Genomic DNA, 25,033 nt, shown 5'->3' on the forward strand with positions numbered 1-25,033 from the left:
CACACACACACACACACACACACACACACAGACGCACACACACAGACGCACGACGCAGTCAGCGGCTCAGTTGGTGCGGGTTACCGGGGGCGACAGCCTGGAGAGTTCTGCAGCGGAACTGAGCTGTGATTGGCTGAGAGGCCAGAAATGAACAGGACATCCCAGCCTAGTTTCCACTCTTTGACTGTGTGTGTGTGAAAGAGAGAGAGATGCAAGCACTTTGTGTGTGTGTGTGTGTGTGTGTGTGTGTGCAGAAGCCTGTCTGCATGTGTGTATGTTTCAGTGTTTGTTTGCATGTAATATATATGTGTGTGTGTGTGTGTGTGTGTGTGTGTCTGTCTGTCTGTGTTGTAGTGGTCTGTCCTCACTTAACCCCAGCAAGGTCTGGGGGGCCAACTGGGTTATATAAAGCCTGCTGCTCTGCCGACCTCACCAGCCACAAGCCTGTGTGTGTGTGTGTGTGTGTGTGTGTGTGTGTGTGTGTGTGTGTGTGTGTGTGTGTGTGTGTGTGTGTGTGTGTTGCCAGTGGGGAGAAGGGAGACAGATATTTAGAAAAAAAAAATCAGTGTGACAGATAAAGAAATGTTTGGAAATACATTTATGTTTCTGGTAATCAGATCTCGTTACAGTCGTATAAATAATGAGACGCAAGATGTGTTTTTGGATAAACTCATAATATTTATCAGTAGATCAAACATTTGAGATTTGTCGACAATAAAATCACAGACTCGTCCTTTAACAGTGAAGTTATTTTAGCGAACAGTCTCCACATGATATGAGAGTTTCTGCACAAGTGTTCAAGAAAACAGACTAAGCTTCACGTATGACGATCACCGTGGCAACAGTGCTTGATATATTTATTTATGTTCATTATTCAGTCCAGTGTGTGGAGCCAGCAGTCTGTTAATCTCTCGCTTTCTGTCTGCAGCGTGTCTGGATTAACACACACACACACACACACACACACACACACACACACACACACACACAAGGTCACATGTCAAATTATATCAATGCATCAGGAGGGATTATGGGAGTGCTGGGATTGTCAATCTCCTCCTTAACTCTCCACTTTATTCTTTCTTTCCTTCTGTCTTTCTTTGTGCATCATTACTTGTCTCCGCTCAGTGGATTGAGCAAGGCACTGTGACGAGAGACTGTTATCATCCCCCGAAATAAAATAAAATGAGTCTACAGTCGTTCTGAGTCTCAGCTTTGTCACAAAGAGAATTAAGACGCTGCTTCACACGTCACAGCTGAGATATTAACAGGTCTGTGTTAGGATGCAAAAACAGAACCTTTATTTTTTTTTGAACGTATCCTGCAGGGGAAGTAAATCATAGTGAATGTGCGGAGGGAAACCCGGCGGCTCAAACGTTGTGACTCATGACTCGGTTGAAGGAGACTCTGATACGAAGCCACACAGCGTCCAGCAGTGAATCACAACATGTGCTCACAGCGTCCCAGTAACGGCTGCTGTCACACACCGTCCCGCCGGTTCCTTCCATTATTCACCGTCTGAGCAGCCGTCTCTCATGACATCATCGCCTCTGTCTGGCTGTGTGTCTCTGCCGTCCGGCTTAACGAGACGCCGCTAATTAAAAACAGAGCTGGGCGATAGTTTAGAAATGACATATGTGAAATCTATTTTAGGATTTTTTTTTTTTTTTGAGTAAGTGACATGAAAGTCTTGTTTACAGATGATATTTTATATTCTTTTCTTCCTCTCGTCTCCTCCGTGTTCGTTTTTTATGAGCATCCTGCCCGTGGCGATCATGTGACTCTTCTCTGAATGATACGTTTGACGTTAATTACGTGTTGACACCCGTGTCACTGTTTTGTTCTTGAACATTATCTCATGACAAACACCTCGCGGTGGCTTCAGAGCGCCGGCCGGCGACATTTTTGGAAATTCAATCTGACGTGCGGCGCTGGTCCGATCATTGACCTGTTAACTGGTTCCAGTAAGACCAGACCGGCTGCTTTACCATGAGAGAGAACAGGGTTGCCTCTCGATTTGTGTTTTGAGGAATCAGCTGAGTATTTGAGGCAGACTGCTGCTCTGGTTTCTCCTCGTTATGTCTTGTAAATTATCATCTATTAATGTCTATTAAGGAGAATTTGAAGAACAACGTGATGTCTTCCATAGTAGGAACTAAGGATGTGCCTGAGTACAAATACATTATTCGGCAAAGCACAAATAGTGGGTTTAATACAAATATTTGTGTCATACAAATATTTAAAAAGTTATTTGTTGGGGGTGTTCCTCAGAGATAGTGAAGTGTTCCCAACAGCCTCTCCATAACCTGTTGTTCTTCTTCTCCTTTCCACAAAGTTAGGTTGTAAAAAATAAGCAATAAATGAAAAATGCAAAGCAAGAATCACCTTTGAAGTTCTTCTACATGTTAAACACTGTGCTGTCTCTGTGTTCTGGGTGTATAAATAGGTAGAGGTCTGTCTGCAGTGAGGTGATGAGTAAAGTTTTATCTCAGTAGTCAGCGCAGTCGTCTCTGATCTGAGAGACTCCAGTTAGAGACCCGATGCAGGGACCTCCTTCATAAAGTAGTTTATTCATGAACACTTATTGTAACATTTTAATTTTCTAAAATTAAAAGTGTCATAAAAACAAAAACATGATTTTTAAGCCTCTTTCCACTTTTATTCGAATACAAATACAAATACTGGGATCTCTGCACATCCTTAGTAGGAAGTCGCTGTTTTTACTCTTCGGAGTCGTTTCTAAACAAACTAACGTGTCCAAACTCTTCATGATGAAGGAACATGTCACCCAACGCAGCGATGTGACTCACCGACGTGTTTTTAATAGTTTCTGGAACAACAACGAAGTCATGACATCACAGAGGAGTAAGATATATCAGGCTGTAGATACACACAACACTTGTTAGTAGATCAGTTCATTGATGGTTTGAGATTCACCAGAATGATCCTTTAAAGATCTCATTCTATAGACTAAAAGATTAATCAATTAAACAAGGAAATAATTGACAGATCAATCGATAATGAGAATAATTGTTGTATACAGTATATATGGGAGTCATTTATTCACTAATCTTGAGCAAATAATCAACATATTTTCAATTTTACAGCATTGTGGTGTAAAAACTCACACAAGTCAGTGATGTCAGTAGTTTCTCTGCAACTCTTCACTTCATGAGAACTTTCTATTAAATTACAGTATGTGAGGTAAAGAAAAGAGCAGTTTCCTCTGGACTGACGTCTCAGTCCAAGTTTTTTCTCTCAGAATTTGTTTTAATTTTAGTTATTTTTTAACTTTTGTTACTTCAGATTGTTGGAAACTAAATCTGTCTACATCTGATTTGGGATTTGAAAGAAATTTGATTAGAAGTGGAAAGTTTTTGTAAACTAGATTAAGATTTAATTCCAGTAAATTTCACTGGATTTGTTTAGAGATTTCCCTCCAATCATGTCATTAAACACACAGTTTGATTTTTAACTGTTCAGCAGTGAATGAATGAGAGAGTAGAAGTGACTGAGGAGGGTCTTTCCTGTCTGATCCGTCACAACTGTGACCTCAGACCCACAACAATGATCCCATTAATGCACTTCAAGTCCCCGAAAGTCAATTATGACGACGTGATTGGGTTAAAGGATTAATCTTAAAGACCGACATAAACACACACACACACAGATTCCAGACACACGTCTTCTGTTTATCTTCCCGCAACATAATTAAAAGACTCGTTACCTCGTTAGGAAATCAGTGAAGGAGAGACGAGTGTGAAAAATACAAAACATACAGATTAGAGCTACAACGAAAACTATTCAGACAGTCCAATAATCATTTTAGTCACTTTTGAAGTAAATAAGCTAAAACATTTTCTGGTTTTAGTTTCTCAAATGTGATTTAATGTTTTTTCTTCGTCATATATGACAGTAACTGAATGTCCTCTGGTTTTGGACATTTAAAGACTTTGACCTTTGACTCAAGGAAATGATAAATCTATTCAATAGTAAAGACAGTAATTACAGTGCAGTTAAAGGAAGGAAGCCCTCTCTTTATTTAAACAAATAAAAAATGACAGTTACTCATTAAAAATCACTGTTTTTAACAAGACGTTGTGCAGATTAATCAATAATGAAAATAATTGTTAGTTGCAGCTCTAATACAGATAAAAATATGTGAGATAAGAGAACTAACAGAAACACATCACTGGTCTGTATTTTATTATAGTTACTGAATTAAAAATATATAAACCCGACAGACAACATGGAGGGAAGTTCAACATCATTCATTTGCATCTACAACCTACATTATAATGATACAACACTGGCTGACACACAGTTCATCCATCTTCTCCAAAAACACTGAAACACCAAGCTGGTATTTTAATATTCACACAGTCAGGATTCTCTGACATAAAGAGAAATAGATGCTCAGTGGAGACGTCCTCTTATTATCCTTCCAGAGTGAGCAGTGATTGGACGTTAAAGGGGTCGTTTCACCCGTCAGGTGTGTCATTAAGTCTTAGGAGTCATATTCAAATGGGAGACCAACATTATTGATAATAATAATAAGTTTATTTAGTATAGCACCTTTCACAGGAATGAAATTCACAAAGTGCTTAAAACATAAAAACATACATAGTGTAAAAACATGTGCCACAAGTTAGAATAAAATAGAATAATAAAAATAAAAATAGAAAACACAATCAAACAAACAACTCAAAAAGTCCATTTAAAACGACGGGTCTTCAGTAGTTATTTAAAAGCTTCTACAGAGACTGATGACTGTGTTTGTGTTGGAGACACAAAAACCTGATCACCTTTGGTTTTCAGCTGTGAGCGAGGGACAGCCAGCAGGTCCTGGTTGGAAGACTTGAGTGACCTACTGGAGACGTAGGGATGGATGAGATCCATGCAGAGCTCTATATGTAATAACAAGAACCTTAAAATGAATCCTAAAACGAACCAACCAGTGCAAAGATCTTAAAATAGGAGAGATGTGATTCATCCTGCTGGACCTGGTTAGCAGCCGTTTGTAGCCGGTTCACAGATGCAACAGTCCAAACACATGGATGATCGTTTCTAGTTCCGGTTGTGAGACGATGGACTTGAGTTTAGTGATATTTCGTAGATGGAAAAAACATGTACGGGTCAATGATTTAACATGCTGATCACAAGGCATCGTCTGGTCACCTAACAGCTGATGAAAGGGAGTCAATACTCTCAGCTACCTTGTCAGCTGTACTGTCAGTAGCAGTAATGAGAACCTCTGTCTTGTCAGTATTAAGCTGTAGGAAGTTGTTTGACATCCAGTCCTTAATATCAGTTGTGCATTAAGTTAGCACTTCCTGTTGATGAGGCAGCGTCTGTATCTGAAGCTGCAGACAGCATCTGAGAAGAGACCGAGACTTCCTGCATACGACCACAGATTTAAACACGTTTCTGTTTCTGTTCATATTTTAATTAATGTTAAATTCTTGGGACACGTTGAAATCCTTCTTCATCTATTTTAGCAGCCAAATAAAGACACAAATATCATGTTTGATTATCTTTGAAGGAGTCAAATCTTTTCTACATTTTGTTGATTATAATAATAAACTTTATTTATACAGCACTTTTCTTAACAATGTTACAAAGCTTTACCAAAAAAAAGAAAATAAAACCAACAAGGCAGAAAGAGGAGCACAGAGGTAAAACAGATGGTTGTTTATTAACTGGTTTATGATGAATGTGTGTTGCAGTGACGCTCATCTAAATATGAAACTTTGGACTAAAATCTATCATCATATTCTGGGTTTTAATGTCTCTGCTCTGTGATTTATTTTTCATGTTGTTGCTGTTTTGTGGTGAACTGTTGGAGGTGATTTAGTGGGAAAATCTGGAGGTGATCATGCGTACTAATCCTCTTTTTGTTTTGTTTGTTTGTTTGTGTGTGTGTGTCTCCAGTTTGTGCGGCATCATTCCAGGTCTCAGCAGCGTCCTGCTGCCTCGTATGAACCCGTTTGTCCTGATCAACATGGCGGGAGCTCTTTCCCTCTGCATCACCTACATGCTCATAGAAATCAAGTAAGGATTAACGTCTCTGTCGCTGCTTAAATCACCCAAACTCACCAGCGTGCAGCTCCGTCTGACCGACAAACCAGAGCTGCTGTCTTGGGGTTGTTTTTTTGGTGATGTCACGTTTCCATTGCTGCTGGAAATTCCCGCTGTCCTGATCTTTATCTGGACTATAAATGATGGAAAGAACATGCAGAAACAAGACAGGAAATGAGTCAGTTTATTTTAAATTGATGGCAAAACGGCATAAAAGCAGGATAATAACAATAATGACTTTTGGAGTTCCTCAAGGGTCCGTCCTGGGGCTTCTTCTGTTCAACATATTTTACCATAATTATGCAGATGTCAGGCTTTAGAGGATCGTTAGTAGGATGAGTTCATTGTTGGTTTGACTGAAACAAACATGAGGTTTGTTGACAATATAAAAGAATTTAACTGTAGTTTTATTTTGCTGTTTAATCTCTTAAATCATATTTTAAACTTTTAAAATCCTTTGTGTTTTGTTTTGTCTTGTGTTTATTTAATATCTGTCTTAGATATTCAGTACTTTTATAATTTCCTCTGTTTTTTTTCCGTGTTCAGTAACTACAACGCGGTGGACACGGCGTCGGCGGTCGCCATCGCTCTCATGACCTTCGGCACCATGTATCCCATGAGTGTTTACAGCGGTAAAGTGCTGCTGCAGGTAAAAACCAACTGTATTCACATTCCTACGTCAGGACACTTTAGGTAGTGTTTGATTTTTTTAACTTATTTGATGTTTCCTGTCCACAGACGACGCCTTCGCACATCATCGGCCAGCTGGACAAACTGCTCAGAGAGGTGAGACTCAGTGTTTCTTGTTTAAATGTTGTAAGTTTGGATTTATTTTATTCTCCGGCGATGTTTGGTGACCACCGGACTTCCTGGAGGGGCTGTTAGCCGAGCTGCTGCTAACGTTTGTCCAGTTTATTTCTCTGATAACTTAAGATCCAGACGTCGGATGACTAAAATCCTTCTTCCAGCTAAAAGATATAGTTAAAAACCACCTAAATTTATCATGAAAATGTGCCTTAAAACTGAATAAAAGTCCATTTATAACAGTTTCTGTTGAACAACCACAACACCGATGTATTATCTTGTATGTGTGTAAGTTACTCTTTGGTAGACGCCATTGTAGCGGACAAACACAGCGCCGCCGTATGCATCTTGTGCGTGTTTACTCTTTGGTAGAGGAGGTATGACGCCATCGACATGCGACCAAATGAAACGGTCCGTTACTTTGATTAAATGACAGATTTCTCTGAGTTTGAAAATACACAAATCAACAACATATATAACATAGGTCTAGTTGTTTTTAGACATTTTAATGTGGAATAATTACATATTAGAGCTTTAAAATGTAAAATGTTATGATGGAAAGTTGAAAAAAATATTTCTGATGAAAATCTGTAAAGCTGGAAAAGATTGTAAGTCTTTAATATTAATCCATAATTAATATAAAAGCTGTATTACTGTTGTTATTCATACAGGATCACATATGTACAAGACGCATCAAAGCAGCATCCATGAAATACATAGCATCTGTACATTTACTATCAAATATATCAGAAATAAACCATAATCTTAAATCCTTGTTATACTATTATTCTACTACAGTAAATGTGTTTTTCCTGTTTTTTACAACACAGCAGCAGCCTAATGTATCAACAAATATTAAAATATTTTAAATCAGAATAGAAAAAGACAATAAAATGAAGGAATATACAGATAATATACACACAAAGTTTAATTCCTCCTGAAGAATCTGCTCTAAACTGCAGCTTTTTTATTCATCTATAAAACATGAAATAAGGAAATAAATACATGAAATAAAACAGATAAAAGCAACATGAAACTTTATCAGGTTTGCAACAGTTAGTCAATTAATTGATTCATTGTTTTAAGTCTTTTTTTTTTTAAAGAAAAAAATATGTAAATTCTCTGATTGCAGCTTCTTAAATATGAATATTTCTTTAGTTTATGACAGTAAACTGAAGATCTTTGTGTTGTGGACAAAATAAGACGTTTGATGACATCATGTTGGATTTTGGGAAACATTGATCACCAAACAACTAATATTTATTAATCGCAGCCCAACAACTATTTATCATAATACAACATATGAAAGCAGATTAAGATTAAAACAAATTAAAATCAATTAAAATCCTCCTTTATAAAGTTGTGTTTGTATGATCGTTTCTCCTGCAGGATTAAAGAGAGACAGAATGTAATTTAGTGTAAATATTGATTATAAGTTAAATTAAAGTCAGAAACTAATAATTCAGAATATAAATCTCATCCTGTGTGAAAGGTCATAAAATGATTTGACTCATGAATAAATAAATAATCACAGCTGGATTCTTATTGGTTCCTCTTTGTTGTCCAATCAGGTGTCGACTCTGGACGGAGTGCTGGAGGTTCGTAACGAGCACTTCTGGACTGTCGGCTTCGGCTCTCTGGTACGTTTCTCATCCACAAACTTCCTCTTCCTCTTCCTCAGTCCTTCCTCCTCCCCTCCTCTTCTTCTTCTCTCTTCCTGTTTGTTTGTTTTGCTCGTCTCTGTGTTTGTTTCTAGTTTTCTCTCCTCCTCCTCCTCCTCCTCCTCCTCCTCCTCCTCCTCCTCCTCCTCCTCCTCCTCCTCCTCCTCCTTCGTCTCGTTCATCCCTCTCTGTCATTCGTTGGTTTTCGAAGCGACGATCTGCAGGGATTTGTTCACCCAGACGAGAAGAAGGAACAAGTCATTCATGCGGAGATATTCTCTCTCTCTCTCTCTCTTTCCTTCTCTTTCTCTCCAGTTTTTTTTTTGGGGGGGGGGGGGGGGGGGGGGGGAGGGAACACTTATTCTCGTCGTCGTCTGTGATGCACGTTGTCGTAGCGACGGCAAACAAGCTCAGCTGTCCGTCGGGGCGGCTGAGGTCACGCGTTAAACATCTGTCTGTGTTTTCACAGAAACACATGAAATACTAATGATTGATTATAGTTTATTTAACTGCACTGACTCACATGACCTCTGACCTTTTAGTTCTTGTTCTGCACGTGTGTCATTTCATCAGGGCGTCAGATGTTAAGCAGCTTTTTTAAAAAGTGGCAAATTATCAATATTTTATGAAGCTTCAGCGTCCAAATGAGTCAAATCAAGTAGATATCTTTCAATGTTACAGTCTTTTTAGTGCCAAAGTTCCTCTTTTTGTTACTATACTTCCACCTGCAGCTCAACAGGGAAACACTGTCTGAGGAAACACAAAGAGGGAATTTGATGCTAAAAAGACTGTAAATGTGTCAGATATCCACTGATGTGACTAACTCAGACTGCTGAAGCTGAATATAAGCTTCACACAGACTTTTAAATGCATTAAAAGCACATTTGAAGGATCTTTTAATATCCAGTATGAACAGGAGGAATGTGTGTGTGTGTGTGTGTGTGTGTGTGTGTGTGTGTGTGTGTGTGTGTGTGTGTGTGTGTGTAGTACTTCCTGCTGCCTCTAGGTGGAGCACCGTCCTGTTGCTTTCAGGCCTGAAGCTGCTTTATTGTTTGTTTTTATTTCTGTTGGATCGATGCTGCTGCTCCTCTCGTCCTCGTTGTTGTTGTTGTTGTTGTTGTTGTTGTTGTTGTTGTCAGTGATGTTGCTGCAGTTACACAACTGTTGGTTGTTGGCCCACTGCTAACAGAACAGCTGTCCAAACTGATTTGACCCTCTGACTGCACTTCTGCCCCACGGGGGACCGCTGTGTGTGTGTGTGTGTGTGTGTGTGTGTGTGTGTGTGTGTGTGTGTGTGTGTGTGTGTGTGTGTGTGTGTGTGTGTGGCCTTTTTGAACACTGACTCCAGTATTTGAATGAGCTCAGAATTAGACATTAAAGGCGTTTCAGGTTATTTTATTTAACCTGCTGTTAAGTGTTATTTGAAGTTCATGAAGACAAACATCAGTGAGCAGAAATAAAATGTTCTAAAATCAAATATCAGTCATTTAGAAACAGAAAGATGATTTATTCTGTTATTTTATTGTAAAAACTCTTGTCTGGAGATATTTTATCAACAAATCAACAACAAACACTTCCAGGAAGAGATGCTGACGCTTCTTAAATCCTGATTTAAACTCACAGAATCTTGTTCATAAACCTGCAAATATTCATGAAATTAATCACCAACTGTTTTAATAATCAATTAATCATTCGGAGTCATTGTTTTAAAAAGAAAATGTCCAAATTCCCTGATTCCAGCTTCTTAAACATGAATATTTTCTGGTTTCTTTAGTCTCTGACAGCATTTATCATCATTTTCTGACATTTTAACGACCAAACACCTGATTGATTAATTGAGAAAATAATCAATAACATAATTTATTCAATCAGAAGCCTCTCAAAGCTCAGCATCTGTCTTCTCTGTTGTTTGTGTGTTTTTTTTTTTTGTAAAGCTCTTTGTAATTTTTTCATTTTCATTTATTTCATTCTTTTTATTTTTAGCAGGAGAAACAGAAGCAATTTAAAATATTACTGACAGTAAAGACAAAAGAAATAAAACTGTATAAAAACATGCAGAGAATAAAAGTTGACAGAAAAACATCATTTGGCAGGAAATATCTTGAGTGAACAGACGTCAGTTCTGTGTATTTATTTATTTATCGTACGTTGTGTCTTCTGTCTCAGGCTGGCTCCGCCCACGTCCGTATCCGCCGTGACGCTAACGAGCAGCTGGTTCTGGCTCACGTCACCAACCGGCTGCTGCCGCTGGTCTCCACGCTGACCGTCCAGATCTTTAAAGACGACTGGACCAGACCGCTGCTGACCGGCGCCCTCTCCCCCTCCTCCTCCTCCTCCTCTTCCTCCTCCGGTCTCCCTCTGGGCCCCGCTGAAGGCTACACCGCCCTCTCCTCCTCCTCCTCTCTGCCTCCTCTGCTGTTGTCCTCCGGAGGAGAGATGGACCCGCTGACCTCCACACCCTCCAAACCCAGCAGTCCTCCTCCTGAGTTCTCCTTCAACACGCCGGGGAGGAACGCTCAGCCGCTGGTCCTCCCCGCTCCGGGACACCACACCCACAGGCCGTACGGCGGCCTGGGACTCGCCTACGGGGCGTCTCCCTACACGGGGATGCTGAGTCAGGGTCTGGCGCGGCCGGGCGGCGGGCTGGGACTGGGCGTGCAGGGACTGGGGGCGGGGTACGGACTGGGTGTGGGCGGGAGCGGGATGCCTTCCTCTCAGAGCTACAGAACTGCCTTCGGAGGGTCGACGGCGCCGCTCCGGTTCGGAAGCAGCAACCCTCTGGCGCCACAGTCACAGTACAGACAGTACCGACCCTGACGGAGCCGCGCCGTGGCGAGAACTTCTGGACCTTTTACAAATACTTGAAAGCGTGAGGTCATCAGTTACGCCTCCGTTCAGATACATTACATTCATTTCCTGTCCTGGCTGGACGACAACAACATTTACTTCCTGTGTCATGGCCGCCTGATGATGTCAGAGGAGGAAGCAGATTCTCCGGACTGTTAAATGTTGTAGCGAGAGCCAAACAGAGAGGAAGAGGAGGTATTTATTGATGATGAGGGGACCAACAGGGTGACTGCAGGTGGATCTGAAAGATTTGAGTCTGTTTTTTATCAAAGAAAGAAAGAAAGAAAGAGAGAAAGAAAGAGAGAAAGAGAGAAAGAAAGAGAGAAAGAGAGTAAGCAACGTGTTCGAACTTTATTTAGTCACATGACTTTATGTGGCCGAACAACATTCCCAGTGAGAGGAAGTGAAAATCCATCTTTTACACTTTCAGGCTGTGTTCATAACCAGAGTGATTGACTGTAGTCAGGAGGTCAAAGGTCAGAGGTGACAGAAGTCTAACAGCTGTTGTTGGAGATACAACACAACACACTTCCTGACAGATATTTACTTTACTGTCATATAAAAAAAGAAAAAAAACGTCACAAATGTTCATATTTGAGAAACTGGGACCACTTTTTTTATTTTTATTTTTTTTGTTTATGAAAAAGTTACTCAGTTATCACGACGGTTGCAGATGAAACACCTGCAGCTCACAGTGAGTCTCCTGCTGACACTGAATCCTCTCTTAGAAAGGAAAGATAAAAAAAAAAGTATTTACAAATCAGGAAACATCGTTTGTCTCCTTTATATCATCTGCAAAAACATTTTTTTATCTCATCAAGTCAAATTTAAAGGATTTTGGGGTAAAAGTTGGATATTCTGAGTGTTTTAGTCTGTAAAGATGAAACACACAGTAGAATAAAGAACATTATTGTAAGAGAAGTCAGTGACACTCAGCCCTAATGAGACATATTCCATGTATGTTTATTTAAAGAGAAACTGGGATTTGGTTATTAAAAACAGCTCATGAAAAGTTGCTCCTCAGTTTTTTTTCTCATCCTGTTGTTTGTGTGTCTCGTTCGTCACCTGCTGGACGCTGAACGACGACGTCATAGAAAAACTGTTTCAGGTCTTTTTGTTTCTTTGTTTTGTTTGTGGTTCAGTGATGTGAAGAAAGAAACTAAAAATGCATCATTTCTGGTGATTTTTAACTGTCACGATGGAGAAAAACATGTTCTCCAGTACAAAATAAGACTTTTTTCTCACAATAACGAACAATCTTTGAACTTAAATTCTACAAACAACATTAAATTTCACACATCAGAGTGAACACACAGTAAAGTCTGTCTTAAAACAACAAATGAGTCAAATCCAGTAGATATCTTTCAACGTTACAGTCTTTTTAGTGCCAAAGTTCCTCTTTTTCTTACTATACTTCCACCTGCAGCTCAACAGGGAAACACAAAGACTGTAAATGTGTCAGATATCCACTTGATGTGACTAACTCAGACTGCTGAAGACTCATATCAGCTTCACAGAGACTTTTAAATGTATTTTTTGTGGGTTTCGGCCTCCGTCGCTTCCACTGAAAGCACATTTGAAAACAGGAAACACTTTTGGCAAACGTCATGAACCCGACAACGTTCCTTCTCTTGTTTCTGTTTCAGCCACATGCTGCTCCGCTTGCATAATAATAGATGACACACTTTAGCAACTTTAGCAGCGTCTGGTCATTATTTTGTCCCCTACAATCATGTAATTCTTTTGGCCGACAGTCCGCTGCCCTCACATCCTCATCAGCCCAGAAAATATTCAAATGAATGAGCGGCGCTGCAGGCCGCCGCCGCTGCCGCCGAGTGAGGCTGAGGTGAGGAGACAGCTGCGAGTCCAGCAGAGTCGTAACGTGTTAGGAGGCCAACAGACTCCTGACCCCGATACTGGAGGACCGCCTAGTCTCCAAAAACCACTAATGGGCCCAAGTTCTCCTTTTTTTCTTCCTGGTCCAGTACTCATCAGTAACTGGGTTTGTTCTGAGCAGGAGAAGAAGATCAAGCTCACACTTTTCCCAGGAGTTCAGTCAGATAACGACGTGGACGTTCACGGGTTTTCTTCCAAAAATGTGACAAACCAGAACATTTAGTGTTCCAGTCACACTGAAGGCTTTTCCTTCCTCATTTAACGTTTTGTAAGTCTCGTCTTCCAGCCTTCATCAGTGGGCAGATTAATGGTTTTAAAACGAGATGTTTAACCATCACATGTGGATGTAATGTTTAACTGTCCACATACTTATGGCCGTGTGGTGTGATGCTACGATTCCACATGTGATCCTCTGGTGCCACTCAGGACACTTTAGGCTGTTTTCAAACCTTCGTTGTTCAGTCCAACATGAGACTCTGGTTGTGTGATTTGTTTGAGCAGATCTGAACGCAGCGATCTGATTGGACCAGAACAACCTCACACAGGCTGCATCCAGAACCACCAGCTGTACCAGCAGACGTGCTGATCTGACCAGAATGTAGCATGTCAACAATACCCGGATGTCTTACAGTATGCATCCGACCAGTCTCCCTCGCCTACTGTGTCCCACAATGCAAAGCATTTTTAGACAGACAGCAACAGAGATGTGGAGCGAAGCTAAAAGCTGTTGTGATTTTCATTCTAAGACTGTTATTATGTTTTTATTATGTTTTCAGATGAGAAAGTAACCAGTTAGCTCTCCAACATGTGGTCAGTTTATCCAAATAACATCTGTTTGGAAAATTGCTTCGATGTTTCCCACTTTCCAAACCAGGAAACCGGCTGAGTCTGGACTGGAATACTGCAAATTAAATCAATTTAACAGTTTCATACTGCATATTACTATGAGTGTGTAGTACATATTGTATACTGAGTTCTGAATAAAGCCTACAGGTGGACTCTGGTCTGGATCCGGGCTGAATAACAATTAACTGCAACTGTTTCTGAGTGACACATCGCCATGACAACGTCATTCAGCCTGCTGGTCACAGTCAGCAGGTTGTTGTCAGATGTTGGAGCGTCGGTTTATGACAAACTAACCCTTTAAAATCAAACATTTTCAACAGTGAATACAGTGAAGAACTCTAATGAACACTCACCAGTGTCTCCACCTGATCATTATGCTCAACTTTAAGGAGTCACATCTCACATTAATACAGAGATATCATCATGTAACGCATCTTTACTGGAACTCTGATGTGGTGGAAATTGGTAAGTGGACCTTAAAGACTTCAGTTTACCTGATTAACAGGAAGTGGTCTCAGTCTGGTCATAAATGAATCCTGAAGCTTGTGGCGGGAACGTGATCCGACCTCCATGTGACCGACTACTTCCTGTCTTTACATTCGATTAATTTTTTTCTGCGTGAAAAGAAATTCAACCAAGTTTCTCCAGATCAGAGCAAACAAACAATCTCATTATCTAACAAGTTGTATATATCTGCATATTTCCCTCAACACACACACACACACACACACTCAAACATCAGCTCCCTTCCTTCATCCTGAAACCTGTTTAAGTGCCTCGTCTGAAGAATTTCATTTCCCCTCCAACAAGCGATAATCCATCCTCCGTTTTTTTTTTTGTTTTTTTTTTTGTTCTGTGGCTTTCGGAGGAGATTTTGAACAAACAATTAAAGAAGTACTTTGCCCTCGGAGCTTAGCGGGGGCTTCTGCTCCCCGAGCGTCGGATGTGCTCAACGGCCCTAAGCCTCTAAAAAGGTCCCCTGGCATTTTGAAGTTCAGAGTCGGGGCGTTTGTATTAGTGTTGACTTCACATGCTTGTTACAAAACAAATGGGGTAGAGCCTTTGTAATCTGCGATGAAAATCCCCAGAAAATGAATGAGATCTGTGCTGCGTCTCAGCTTTCTGGGTCAGTCTGACACAGTCGCTTCACACTGCCGAGGCCGCCGCCGCCATCGCCGCCGTCACCACCGTCACCGCAGCAACGGCTCAGCTCCAACCACCCAATATCACATTAAAGAACAGGTTCACAATGTTTCAAGTGTCTTAAACCAGCAATCAGGTGTCCATGTGAACAGTGAAAGAGGTTTTCCTCGCTGTAATCATTCCTCCTGTTCATACTGGATATTAAGAGATCCTTCAAATGTGTTTTCAATGGAAGTGATGGAGGATAAAATCCACAGTGTGTCCACACAGTCATTTAAAAGTCTGTGTGAAGCTTCTATTCAGCTTCAGCAGTCTGAGTTAGTCATATCAAGTGGATATCTGACACATTTACAGTCTTTTTAGCATCAGATTCCCTCTTTGTGTTTCCTCGGACAGTGTTTCCCTGTTGAGCTGCAGGTGGAAGTATAGTAACAAAAAGAGGGACTTTGGCACTAAAAAGACTGTAACGTTGAAAGATATCTACTTGATTTGACTCATTTGGACGCTGAAGCTTCATATTAGCTTCAGATAAACTTTTAAATACATTTTAATGGTCAGTCTGAACAGGAGGAATGATTACAGAGCAGCTCCTGACTGTTGGTTTAAAAATTGTGAACCTGTCCTTTAACCTGATGAGAGGAAGTCAGAGGAAACAGCTGCTCTGCTCATCGTCCAATCAGAAACAAGTACACACATACACATACTTTCACACAGATGCACAATTCGTCTCTGGAAGTCAATCTGATTACATCCAGTATCAGATTAAGATTAACTTTATCGTCCCACAGAGTAGGACATTTGTCTCGGGCTCTTCACCCGCATGCTGCAGCCATTAAAAGACAACATTTCATATACAGAAAAAAAAAAACATATAAATGAGTTAATAAATAACAAACAAGCTACTAAAACTATTTCACACACACAAATATACATAAACATACAGCAGCAATCAGACACGTTTTTTTATGTCTGTAGGAGAAAATCATTGCAAAGCACGTCAGGATTCAAGTCTTTCTAAATAAATGTACGTCCAGCATTTCAATAATGCAAGAAATTAGTATAAATACAGAACTACAAAAGTCTCAGACAGTAAAAGTAAAGTGAGCAGCTTTGTCTTTAAAGCAGTGTTTCAGGTTCTCGGCAGGTCGGTTGTTCCTGCATGTTGGAGAAGTCGCCTCAGTTCTTCTTCTGCTGCTTCTGTCTCTTCATGTTAATCCCAGACTGACTCCATGATGTTCAGATCAGAGACTGAAGATGGATCTTTATGACTCTGGCTGCAGATGATCAGACGCCTCCCTGATGATGCTGCATTATGGATCTAAACATCTAAAGTGACTAAAACTGTTGTTCAGTAACGTTACTGTTTTGAGGTAAATGTGTGTGTGACGCTGATTATTGCATTTCCATAACTTTCTCTTACACACACACACAACACCTTTTATTAATTCCTCCTATTAATTTATTTTAACCTGAAAAACATGCAAAGGTAGAGGAAGTAGAATGATTTAAGTGTATATAAATGTAGGAGATTATATATATATATATATATATATATATATATATATATATATATATATATACAGTGTTTATTTTTACTTCATTGAACTTCTGAAAGCAGCTGTTGCCTATAAGCATGTTGCTGCATTCATAAATGTTTGACAAATCCCTCATTATTCCTCAGTATTCCTCAGTGTTCCTCATTATTCCTCAGTATTCCTCAGTATTCCTAAGTATTCCTCAGTATTCCTAAGTATTCCTGTGTTCCTCAGTATTCCTCATTATTCCTCAGTATTCCTAAGTATTCCTCAGTGTTCCTCAGTATTCCTAAGTATTCCTCAGTATTCCTAAGTAATCCTCAGTATTCCTAAGTAATCCTCAGTGTTCCTCAGTATTCCAAGATTCACAGCTCGTTTCTTTAAGCTTCTGACTTCTACATCACTGAAACCTGTTTGTGTGAAAAACTAAATAAATACATAATAAACTGAGCAAATATTAAAGATGTTATGCGTTACTATGACTGCACTGCGGTGTCTTTGAGGTCAGCATGTCGATGATGTCAGAGGTCAACTGAGGTCACAGCGTCTGGTCTCGGCGGTGCTAACTGGAGCAGAAAACCGAGGGGCGGAGCCTGTGACCTCACTGACACCTGGATCATCCAATGGAGTGATGTATAAATATTTATCATTATTATCACCATGCTTAGTAAAAGTGTCAGTTAGTTGTGTTAAACTGAATCAAATCTCTGTGATGATCTGTGTGTGTGTGTGTGTGTGTGTGTGTGTGTGTGTGTGTGTGTGTGTGTGTATGTGTGTGTGTGTGTGTTATGTAACGCTGGCAGTGAACACTGTGTTCAGACCGGCAGGATCACTGCATCTGTTTACAGCGACCTGCAGATTAGATCAGACCTCACACTTCAAATAGAGACTAATCCAACACACACACACACACACACACACACACACACACACTGAGCCCTGCGGGAACATTAAAGTCAGCGACCTAATCCACCGAGTTCAAATAGAAACACTTGGAATCAGAGTTGTAATCATGGAGATGATGTGTGTGTGTGTTTGGGTCCAACATCCTACTAACAATACACACACACACACACACACACACACACACACACACACACACGCACACACACACACACACACACACACTTTACATCTACATCTTTATCTCTGCAAACAGAACAGAAAATCTCTAGTTTTATGATGATAAACTCACATCTTCTCTGTTTTCTCACTGATAGAGATTTTTTTTCAGTTTTAATCTGATTAAAGTATAATTTTATACAAACACAGTTTTCACTGTCAGTGTGTAATGTGTTGTTAGTGGCTCGTAGTGATGAACCTACAGAGACTCTGCAGCTCCTCTCGGCTTTACGGAGCTTTATAGCGAGTTTCAGCTCATTGTTTATCTGTCCGGCTGCAATTTTACTGTTCTGGTTCACTCTCAGTGTCTCATAGCATCGTTTTCAGAGAAAAAGCTGTAAAAAGTCACTGTACACTACCTGCTCAGCACCAGACAGACACAGTTAGCTGTAGACTAGCTGGTGAACATAGTGGAACATTTAGCAGCTAAAGAGCCAGATATTTCCCTCAGGAGTCGGTAGAGAGTAAAAACAGAGCTAAAAGATAGTGAATATTGGACTTACATTCACCAGGTGGACAGAAACACGACTCCACATGAATGATAATGTTGCTCCGTAACTTCTGGATGTGAAGTAGGCAGCTATTTGCTAACATGTTAGCCACAGCTACTTTTTAAGCAGGTAATGTGAGAGAAGTTATGTTGACAGACTATTTTACAGCAAAAAAGTGGACAAAAAACATAAATATAAGCAGCTTTAACCAGATTGAAACTATAAAGGACCAAAAATAGAACCCTGAGGAACCCCACAAGTAATTATTGACATTATCAATATGAGGTTGATGTTGCTCCGTAACTGCTGGATGTGGAAATAAGCAACTGTTTGCTAACAAGTTCAACATATCAACTTAAAAGATGATCATATGTCAGTGTTGTGGTCACTGTTTGTTTTATCCACTAGTTTTCAGCAGAAACAATCAGTTAATGCAGATTCAATTGATTATTGGTTTATAGTGTTAATTGTTGTATACAGCAAGTATTTTAAACAACTTGTGAGGCCAAAATCGCAGCACAATCCAACTAAATTAGCTATTTGAACTATTAATCAAATAAATATAATTTAAATTCTAATAAAATAAATTCTTCATTTAAATATGTGTCTTTTTTTAGCTGTTAAATTAAAGGTCAGACAAGTTCAACATATGAAATACAATAAATAATGCTGCTGAACGTCCAGGCTTCATTTGGAAAAACAAACTCAGCCCCCTCTGTTGTCTGGATGATTGACACTAACCGTTCTTCGTCGTCCTCCTCTTCCTCCTGCAGTTAGCTGTAGACTAGCTGGTGAACATAGTGGAGCATTTAGCAGCTAAAGAGCCAGATATTTCCCTCAGGAGTTGGTAGAGAGTAAAAACAGAGCTAAAAGAGAGTGAATATTGGACTTACATTCACCAGGTGGACAGAAACACGACTCCACATGAATGATAACAGTCTGAAAGGTGAAATTTAGAAGTTTTTTTTAAACAGAACAAAGACTGTGGAGTTGATCCTTCATCTTTTACAGCACAGACACATGAATGTCAGGAAGCAAAACATTGATTCATGACATTTTCAGTCTATATCTGGCACATGAATATTGTTTTAAGATGGAAATTCCAACAATCATCAATTTGGGTCCGAATATAAGACTTCTAAGTGCAGCTAATTATCTTTACATCACCATGGCAACTAATTAGAGCTTTTACAGAACAGGCTAAAAAAAAACCCTAAATGAAAAGACAACAGAGTAGTATTCATTTCATTCATTGAAAACATTCTTCATTCACATTATTCACCTCAAACTGACTGACTCTTCTTCTATCGTCACTCTGTGTGTGTGTGTCGGAGGTCAAAGGTCACAGCCAGGTTCCGAGGGCGGACTCAGGTCAGATGAGGTGCAGTTTGCAGCAGCAGCAGCAGCAGCAGCAGCAGCAGCAGCAGGGCGGCGACGTCGAGCCGAACTTGAACTTGGCCGAGTTTGATGTTGATGCTGTTTGACGTGTGGCCGCCTCCTCGCTTACCCACAGTCAAACACAGAGTGCTCCTCTCCCATTAACAATGCAGAGCGTGTGTGTGTGTGTGTGTGTGTGTGTGGGTTTTTTGAACACTGACTCCAGTATTTGATCTTGTCATTGCTACAATTTCTTGTTTTTGTTTGTTGATTTCACGATAATTCTTGTTTGGATGATGTTCTTGTTGTTTTTATTGACATTTTATTGACATTTTTTACAACTAAATGTTTTATTACATCTGCTGAAGAAGTGCTACTGCAACTACTGGAGATAAAAGTGTATTAATTTATTAGTTATTTGGTATCTCATCCTTTATTTCTTGACCTTTTCTTACCGCGGTCCAGTAATTAGATTTTTATCATGTTGCAAATTTAAATATGTGGATAGCTGCAAATATGCTCCAAATAGATCACATAGAAATCATTATATATTTATACAGTTATGTTTTTTTTATGTGACAAACAAATCAGTATGAAGCCTGACTGCTTGTGACCTCTCACATGTCTCCTGACCTCAGATTGCATCACAGCGAGCGGAGCAGATGATTTTTTATTCTCCAGTTCCAGTACCGAAATTAATCTTTATTCAGGACCTCGCTTTCATAAATAAGTGTTTTAAATATGAATAATTAGAATTAATTAAGGTTTTTTCTATAAAATCTTGTTTTGCATTGAAAAAAAACAGGGACATATTCAGCTTTTTGCCGTTTTCTGTTATTTATTTCCTGTTATGATGTTAAACATGAATCTATGTCGAAATGCTGCCTGCAAGTCAAAACTCAGGGCTGCAACTTGCTTTGAAAACTTTGTTTGTGACGTTTTTTTCTACCTTGCTGATGAGATGATGTCAGCTTGTCACGCATGACCATAAACGGCCGTCCATTCTGTAGCCTTGGTTGCTAAGGCGGTTGCTAAGGTGGTTGCTAAGGTGTTTTCATGTGTTGTTCACGTTGTCCCACATGTACAGATGGATTTGAGAAGTTGACATTTGGAGTAAAGAAGGAGACAAAGAAGTGAAATCCTGTTACTATAGTTTGTTTACGTAGCCTCCGGAGCCGGAGGAAGCTTCCTGAAAGCTGACCAATCAGAACAGAGTGGGCTCATCAGGAGGCGGGGCCTTAAAGAGACAGGAGCTAAAACGGCCTGTTTCAGACAGAGGCTGAACTGAGGGGCTGCATAAAGGACCAGTAGAAGATAAATAAGGAGTTTTTAACTGGAAATCATGCAAAGATATTCCAGTAGAGCCCCAGAATATAAATATAGAGCTGGAAATGTGCAGAATATGAGTCTTTTAATAACTAACCATGTTAGTTCTGGTCGTACTGCAGCAATGCAACGAGAGAGAAAAAATCTTTGAGCATCTCTCTTTTAAAAATCAAGTGGAGGTCAATATGTGTTTGAGCTTCAAATGTCTGCATGTACAGTGTAATAAATCAGCTGTGTGTGTGTGTGTTGACGTACATCTCTCCCATTAACAATATGTACTGTATTGACTGTGAGAGGACGGATGGACAGATGGGTTGGTTGGTTGGTTTAGCGGGAACACTCAGACAGCAGCGGGGTTAGTTGTGTTTTCATACAACAGCAAACGGCCACAGGGCTCAGAGGGGGATGGTGTGTGTGTGTGTGTGTGTGTGTGTGTGTGTGTGTGTGTGTGTGTGTGTGTGTGTGTGTGTGTGTGTGTGTGTGTGTGTGTGAGTAAGGGGATGGAGAGAAGGGGTAAACAAGACCTAGAGGTCAGAAAAACCATCACGTGATCTGAATATTGCCGGTTTGAAGGTCGGGGCCGCCTGTTTGAGAAAGTGAGGGAAGAAATAAGAAGCTGAATGTTTGTCTTGTTTAATTTCTGTTTAGGTAGAGATGATTTAGTTTGTCCGGGAACAGAACTGAAGATTATTAAAAACCTGCAAAGACGAGACATCACATGTTGTTGGAGACATTTCGATGGTGGCCATCGGGTGGCGTCGCCATGTTGGTGTCGGACTAATTAATACAGGTGCATTTTATCAATTTCTGGTGACAGCAGAGGATCCAGAGAGCCCATATTGGAAGCAACACACTTACAGTACGTGTTAGTTTCGACATGCACAGATAAAATGATGTTTCTATTAATCTCAGCGGGAAGAGCGAGGCATTAACAATCCAGGGTCGAAGGTTTGATTCCCGCTGAGGTCTGGCAGCCTCGTGTTTATCCAAAAATGTCAAAAACTATGAAAACGACAGCCTTGTTTTCAGCTTCACAGCATGCACGTCTGGGTTTATTTGATGGATTTAGTTTGATTAAATGTGGAAGAGCTTCTGTAAACCAGCGACAGGAAGGATTAGAAACTGAAAAAGCAACAAAACTATAGTTTCAAATGAGCAGTAGGCTGAAAATACGACCCTGTGAGGTACTGGGTGTGTGTGAGAGATGCCAACAAATGACTGTATCCACCTAAACACACAACAACACACTACACCCCCCCCGAGAACCGCCACCTGATCGGATCGTGGTGGGGAGGGATTCAGGATCCTCTATGAATCAACACGTTCAGGAGGAATCAACCTGAGTCATATCCAGGCTGTGAGCAGGGTTTACAGGTGGGAACAGGACCTGTATGGGGGTCCGGTTGGTCTCATCCCAAAGAAAAGAAGAAGAACCATCATCATGTTGATGATAATATCTTGATATAATATTATCATCCAGCTCAGCCTCACTGGTTGAGCTCATGCCGGCTTATCAGGCTTATAACAAGCCAACGTCTAACCTGAGTCTGTTTCTCTACGTAGTTTAAAGGTTCTTGTACTTTACTTGAGTATTTCCATGTGATGCTACTTTCTATATTTCAGAGGGAAATATTGTACTTTCTACTCCACTACATTTATTTGACAGCTTTAGTTACTTTTCAGATGAAGATTTGACACAATGGATAATATAACAAGCTTTTAAAATACAACACATTGTTAAAGATGAAACCAGTGGTTTCCAACCTTTTTGGCTTTTGACGTCTTACAAAAAGCAGTGTGTAGTCGGGGTCACATTTCACATGTCTATGAGTTGTTAACAGCTCCACCAAATAGTGATTTTTCCCTCTAAACTTCTCACATGCTTTCATTTCAATAAATGTTCAAATGATTCAATATTTCAGCAAAAATCAAAGATTAGAGAAAAAGTCCAAAAACTGAAAACAGATTTGTGTATCAGAACTTTGTTTTTTCTTCTTTCCTCTCCCATTAATCATCTCACCACCCCTCAGATTTATCTGCTGACCCTTTGGAGGGGCCCGACCCCTAGGTTGGGAACCACTGGACTAAACTAGTTAACTGTATATAAAGTAGTGTAAACTAGCTCCACCTCCAGCAGCTACAACAGTAACATGCTGCTCTAACACTGATGCTTCACTATTAATAATCTAATGATGTCATATATAATAATATATCAGTCAGGAGAGACGAGTGAATGAAGCAGATAATTGATTATTATACAGATATTGATGATTAAGTCTTTGGCGCTGAGATTTTGTAATGAAGGACATCAGCAGCAGTGAGATAAATCCCCTCATGGAGTCCAGACTCTGGCTGATGACTTCTGCTGAGATTGATAAGACTGATGAGGTTGATGAATCTGCAGAGACTGAGCAGCGACGGGGAGGCGGCGAGCTGCCACAACGCAGCGTGAAACGCACTGAAGGCAGAGAGGGAGAGATCATATTTAAAAAGACAGACACAAGATGATAGGCTGACAATAACAGGTGTGTCAGCGCACTATTGGACAGATGTGAACAGCTGACGTCTCAATTGACACCCGGGCAGGAAATTATGAATGAGCATGTGTGAAGGATGACAGAGCTGACCTGAGGATGCTTCTACTGCAATACTTTAACTACATCAAGCTCATAATACTTATGTACTTTTACTGCAATACTTTAACTACATCAAGCTCATAATACTTATGTACTTTTACTGCAATACTTTAACTACATCAAGCTCATAATACTTATGTACTTTTACTGCAATACTTTAACTACATCAAGCTCATAATACTTATGTACTTTTACTGTTGGAGGATTTTTGACACAGGACTTTTACTTGTAATGGAGTATTTTTATAAATAAATGAAATATATAAATGAATGTCTGTTACATTGCTGATTCAACTTATCAACACCAGGTTTTTAACTGGTGTCAGGTTTGACATTCCCATGCTGGCCGGATGGATGCATACTGAGCATGCTCTACGGGGAGCCGGCTAACTTGTGCTAGCTTGAGAGCAACTCTTCTACACTTTCCAAATGTTATCAGACCGAATGGGTCAAATTCTGACAGTGAAACGAGTCATTTCACAGCGGTTGTGTGACGCTCAAAACAATTAATCCACCGTTTAACAGCAACAGCGACGGAGGAGGCTACAGCGGAGCGTATGACGTAAACAAGTTTCAACAGTGTTTTTGTAATTACCGTCACTGCCACAAGGGGGAGACAAAAGTCTCACAATGCAGGTTTAAGTAAAGGATCTGAATACTTCTTCCACCATTAATACTGCTAACACACCAGCTACGCTCCGTTTATCCTCCTGACCCCTGACCCGGGAACCAGATGGGAGTCTGGACTCAGGTCAGGGTGCTGAACTCTGAAGGTGACAGATTTGTAGAAACTCGGGGTGTTTTTTTAAACCTCTGATTGATTTGGGGTTTGGATGAGTTGGTGAACTTTTCTGCCTGGTTTTTGGTTTCTTTTCCACTTAGACGTTGGAGGAGAAAACTAAACTAAATTATAAATTTAACTTCCTCTTCCTCCGTCTGCTCGTCTGTGTTCAGTCCAAGAGAGGGAGCCAAGTGTAAGGAAACAAGAAGCACTTCCTTTACCTTCGACTGCACCCCTACACACACACACACACACACACAGAAGCTACACAAACACAGACACTTATCGCCACAGTTGACTAACCCCATTGGCTCCTGTGTGTGTGTGTGTGTGTGTGTGTGTGTGTGTGTGTGTGTGTGTGTGTGTGTGTGTGTGTGTGTGTGTGTGTTTGATGCTCATGCGGAGCGACAGCCGGGTCTCCAGGTCACTCTCTGGGACGTCTCAGGGCCCCGGTCAGTCCTGGCTGCCCTCCAAACTGTCTCCCTCGTCGG

General features: G+C 40.3%; 1 protein-coding gene across 1 annotated transcript in view; it reads left to right on the plus strand.

Moving 5' to 3' along the window:
- Nucleotides 1-12,025, plus strand: part of slc30a6 (solute carrier family 30 member 6) — a 65,768-nt gene extending 53,743 nt beyond the window's left edge. Inside the window, exons 11-15 of the mRNA XM_067610815.1 lie at nucleotides 5,932-6,051; nucleotides 6,625-6,727; nucleotides 6,817-6,864; nucleotides 8,454-8,522; nucleotides 10,710-12,025. Coding sequence (XP_067466916.1) covers nucleotides 5,932-6,051; nucleotides 6,625-6,727; nucleotides 6,817-6,864; nucleotides 8,454-8,522; nucleotides 10,710-11,360 — 991 coding nt within the window. The 3' untranslated portion in view covers nucleotides 11,361-12,025. The remainder of the gene's footprint in view (nucleotides 1-5,931; nucleotides 6,052-6,624; nucleotides 6,728-6,816; nucleotides 6,865-8,453; nucleotides 8,523-10,709) is intronic.
- The last annotated feature ends 13,008 nt before the right edge of the window (nucleotides 12,026-25,033 follow it).

This window comes from Thunnus thynnus, chromosome 14, assembly GCF_963924715.1.
Source record: "Thunnus thynnus chromosome 14, fThuThy2.1, whole genome shotgun sequence".
NCBI lineage: Eukaryota > Metazoa > Chordata > Actinopteri > Scombriformes > Scombridae > Thunnus > Thunnus thynnus.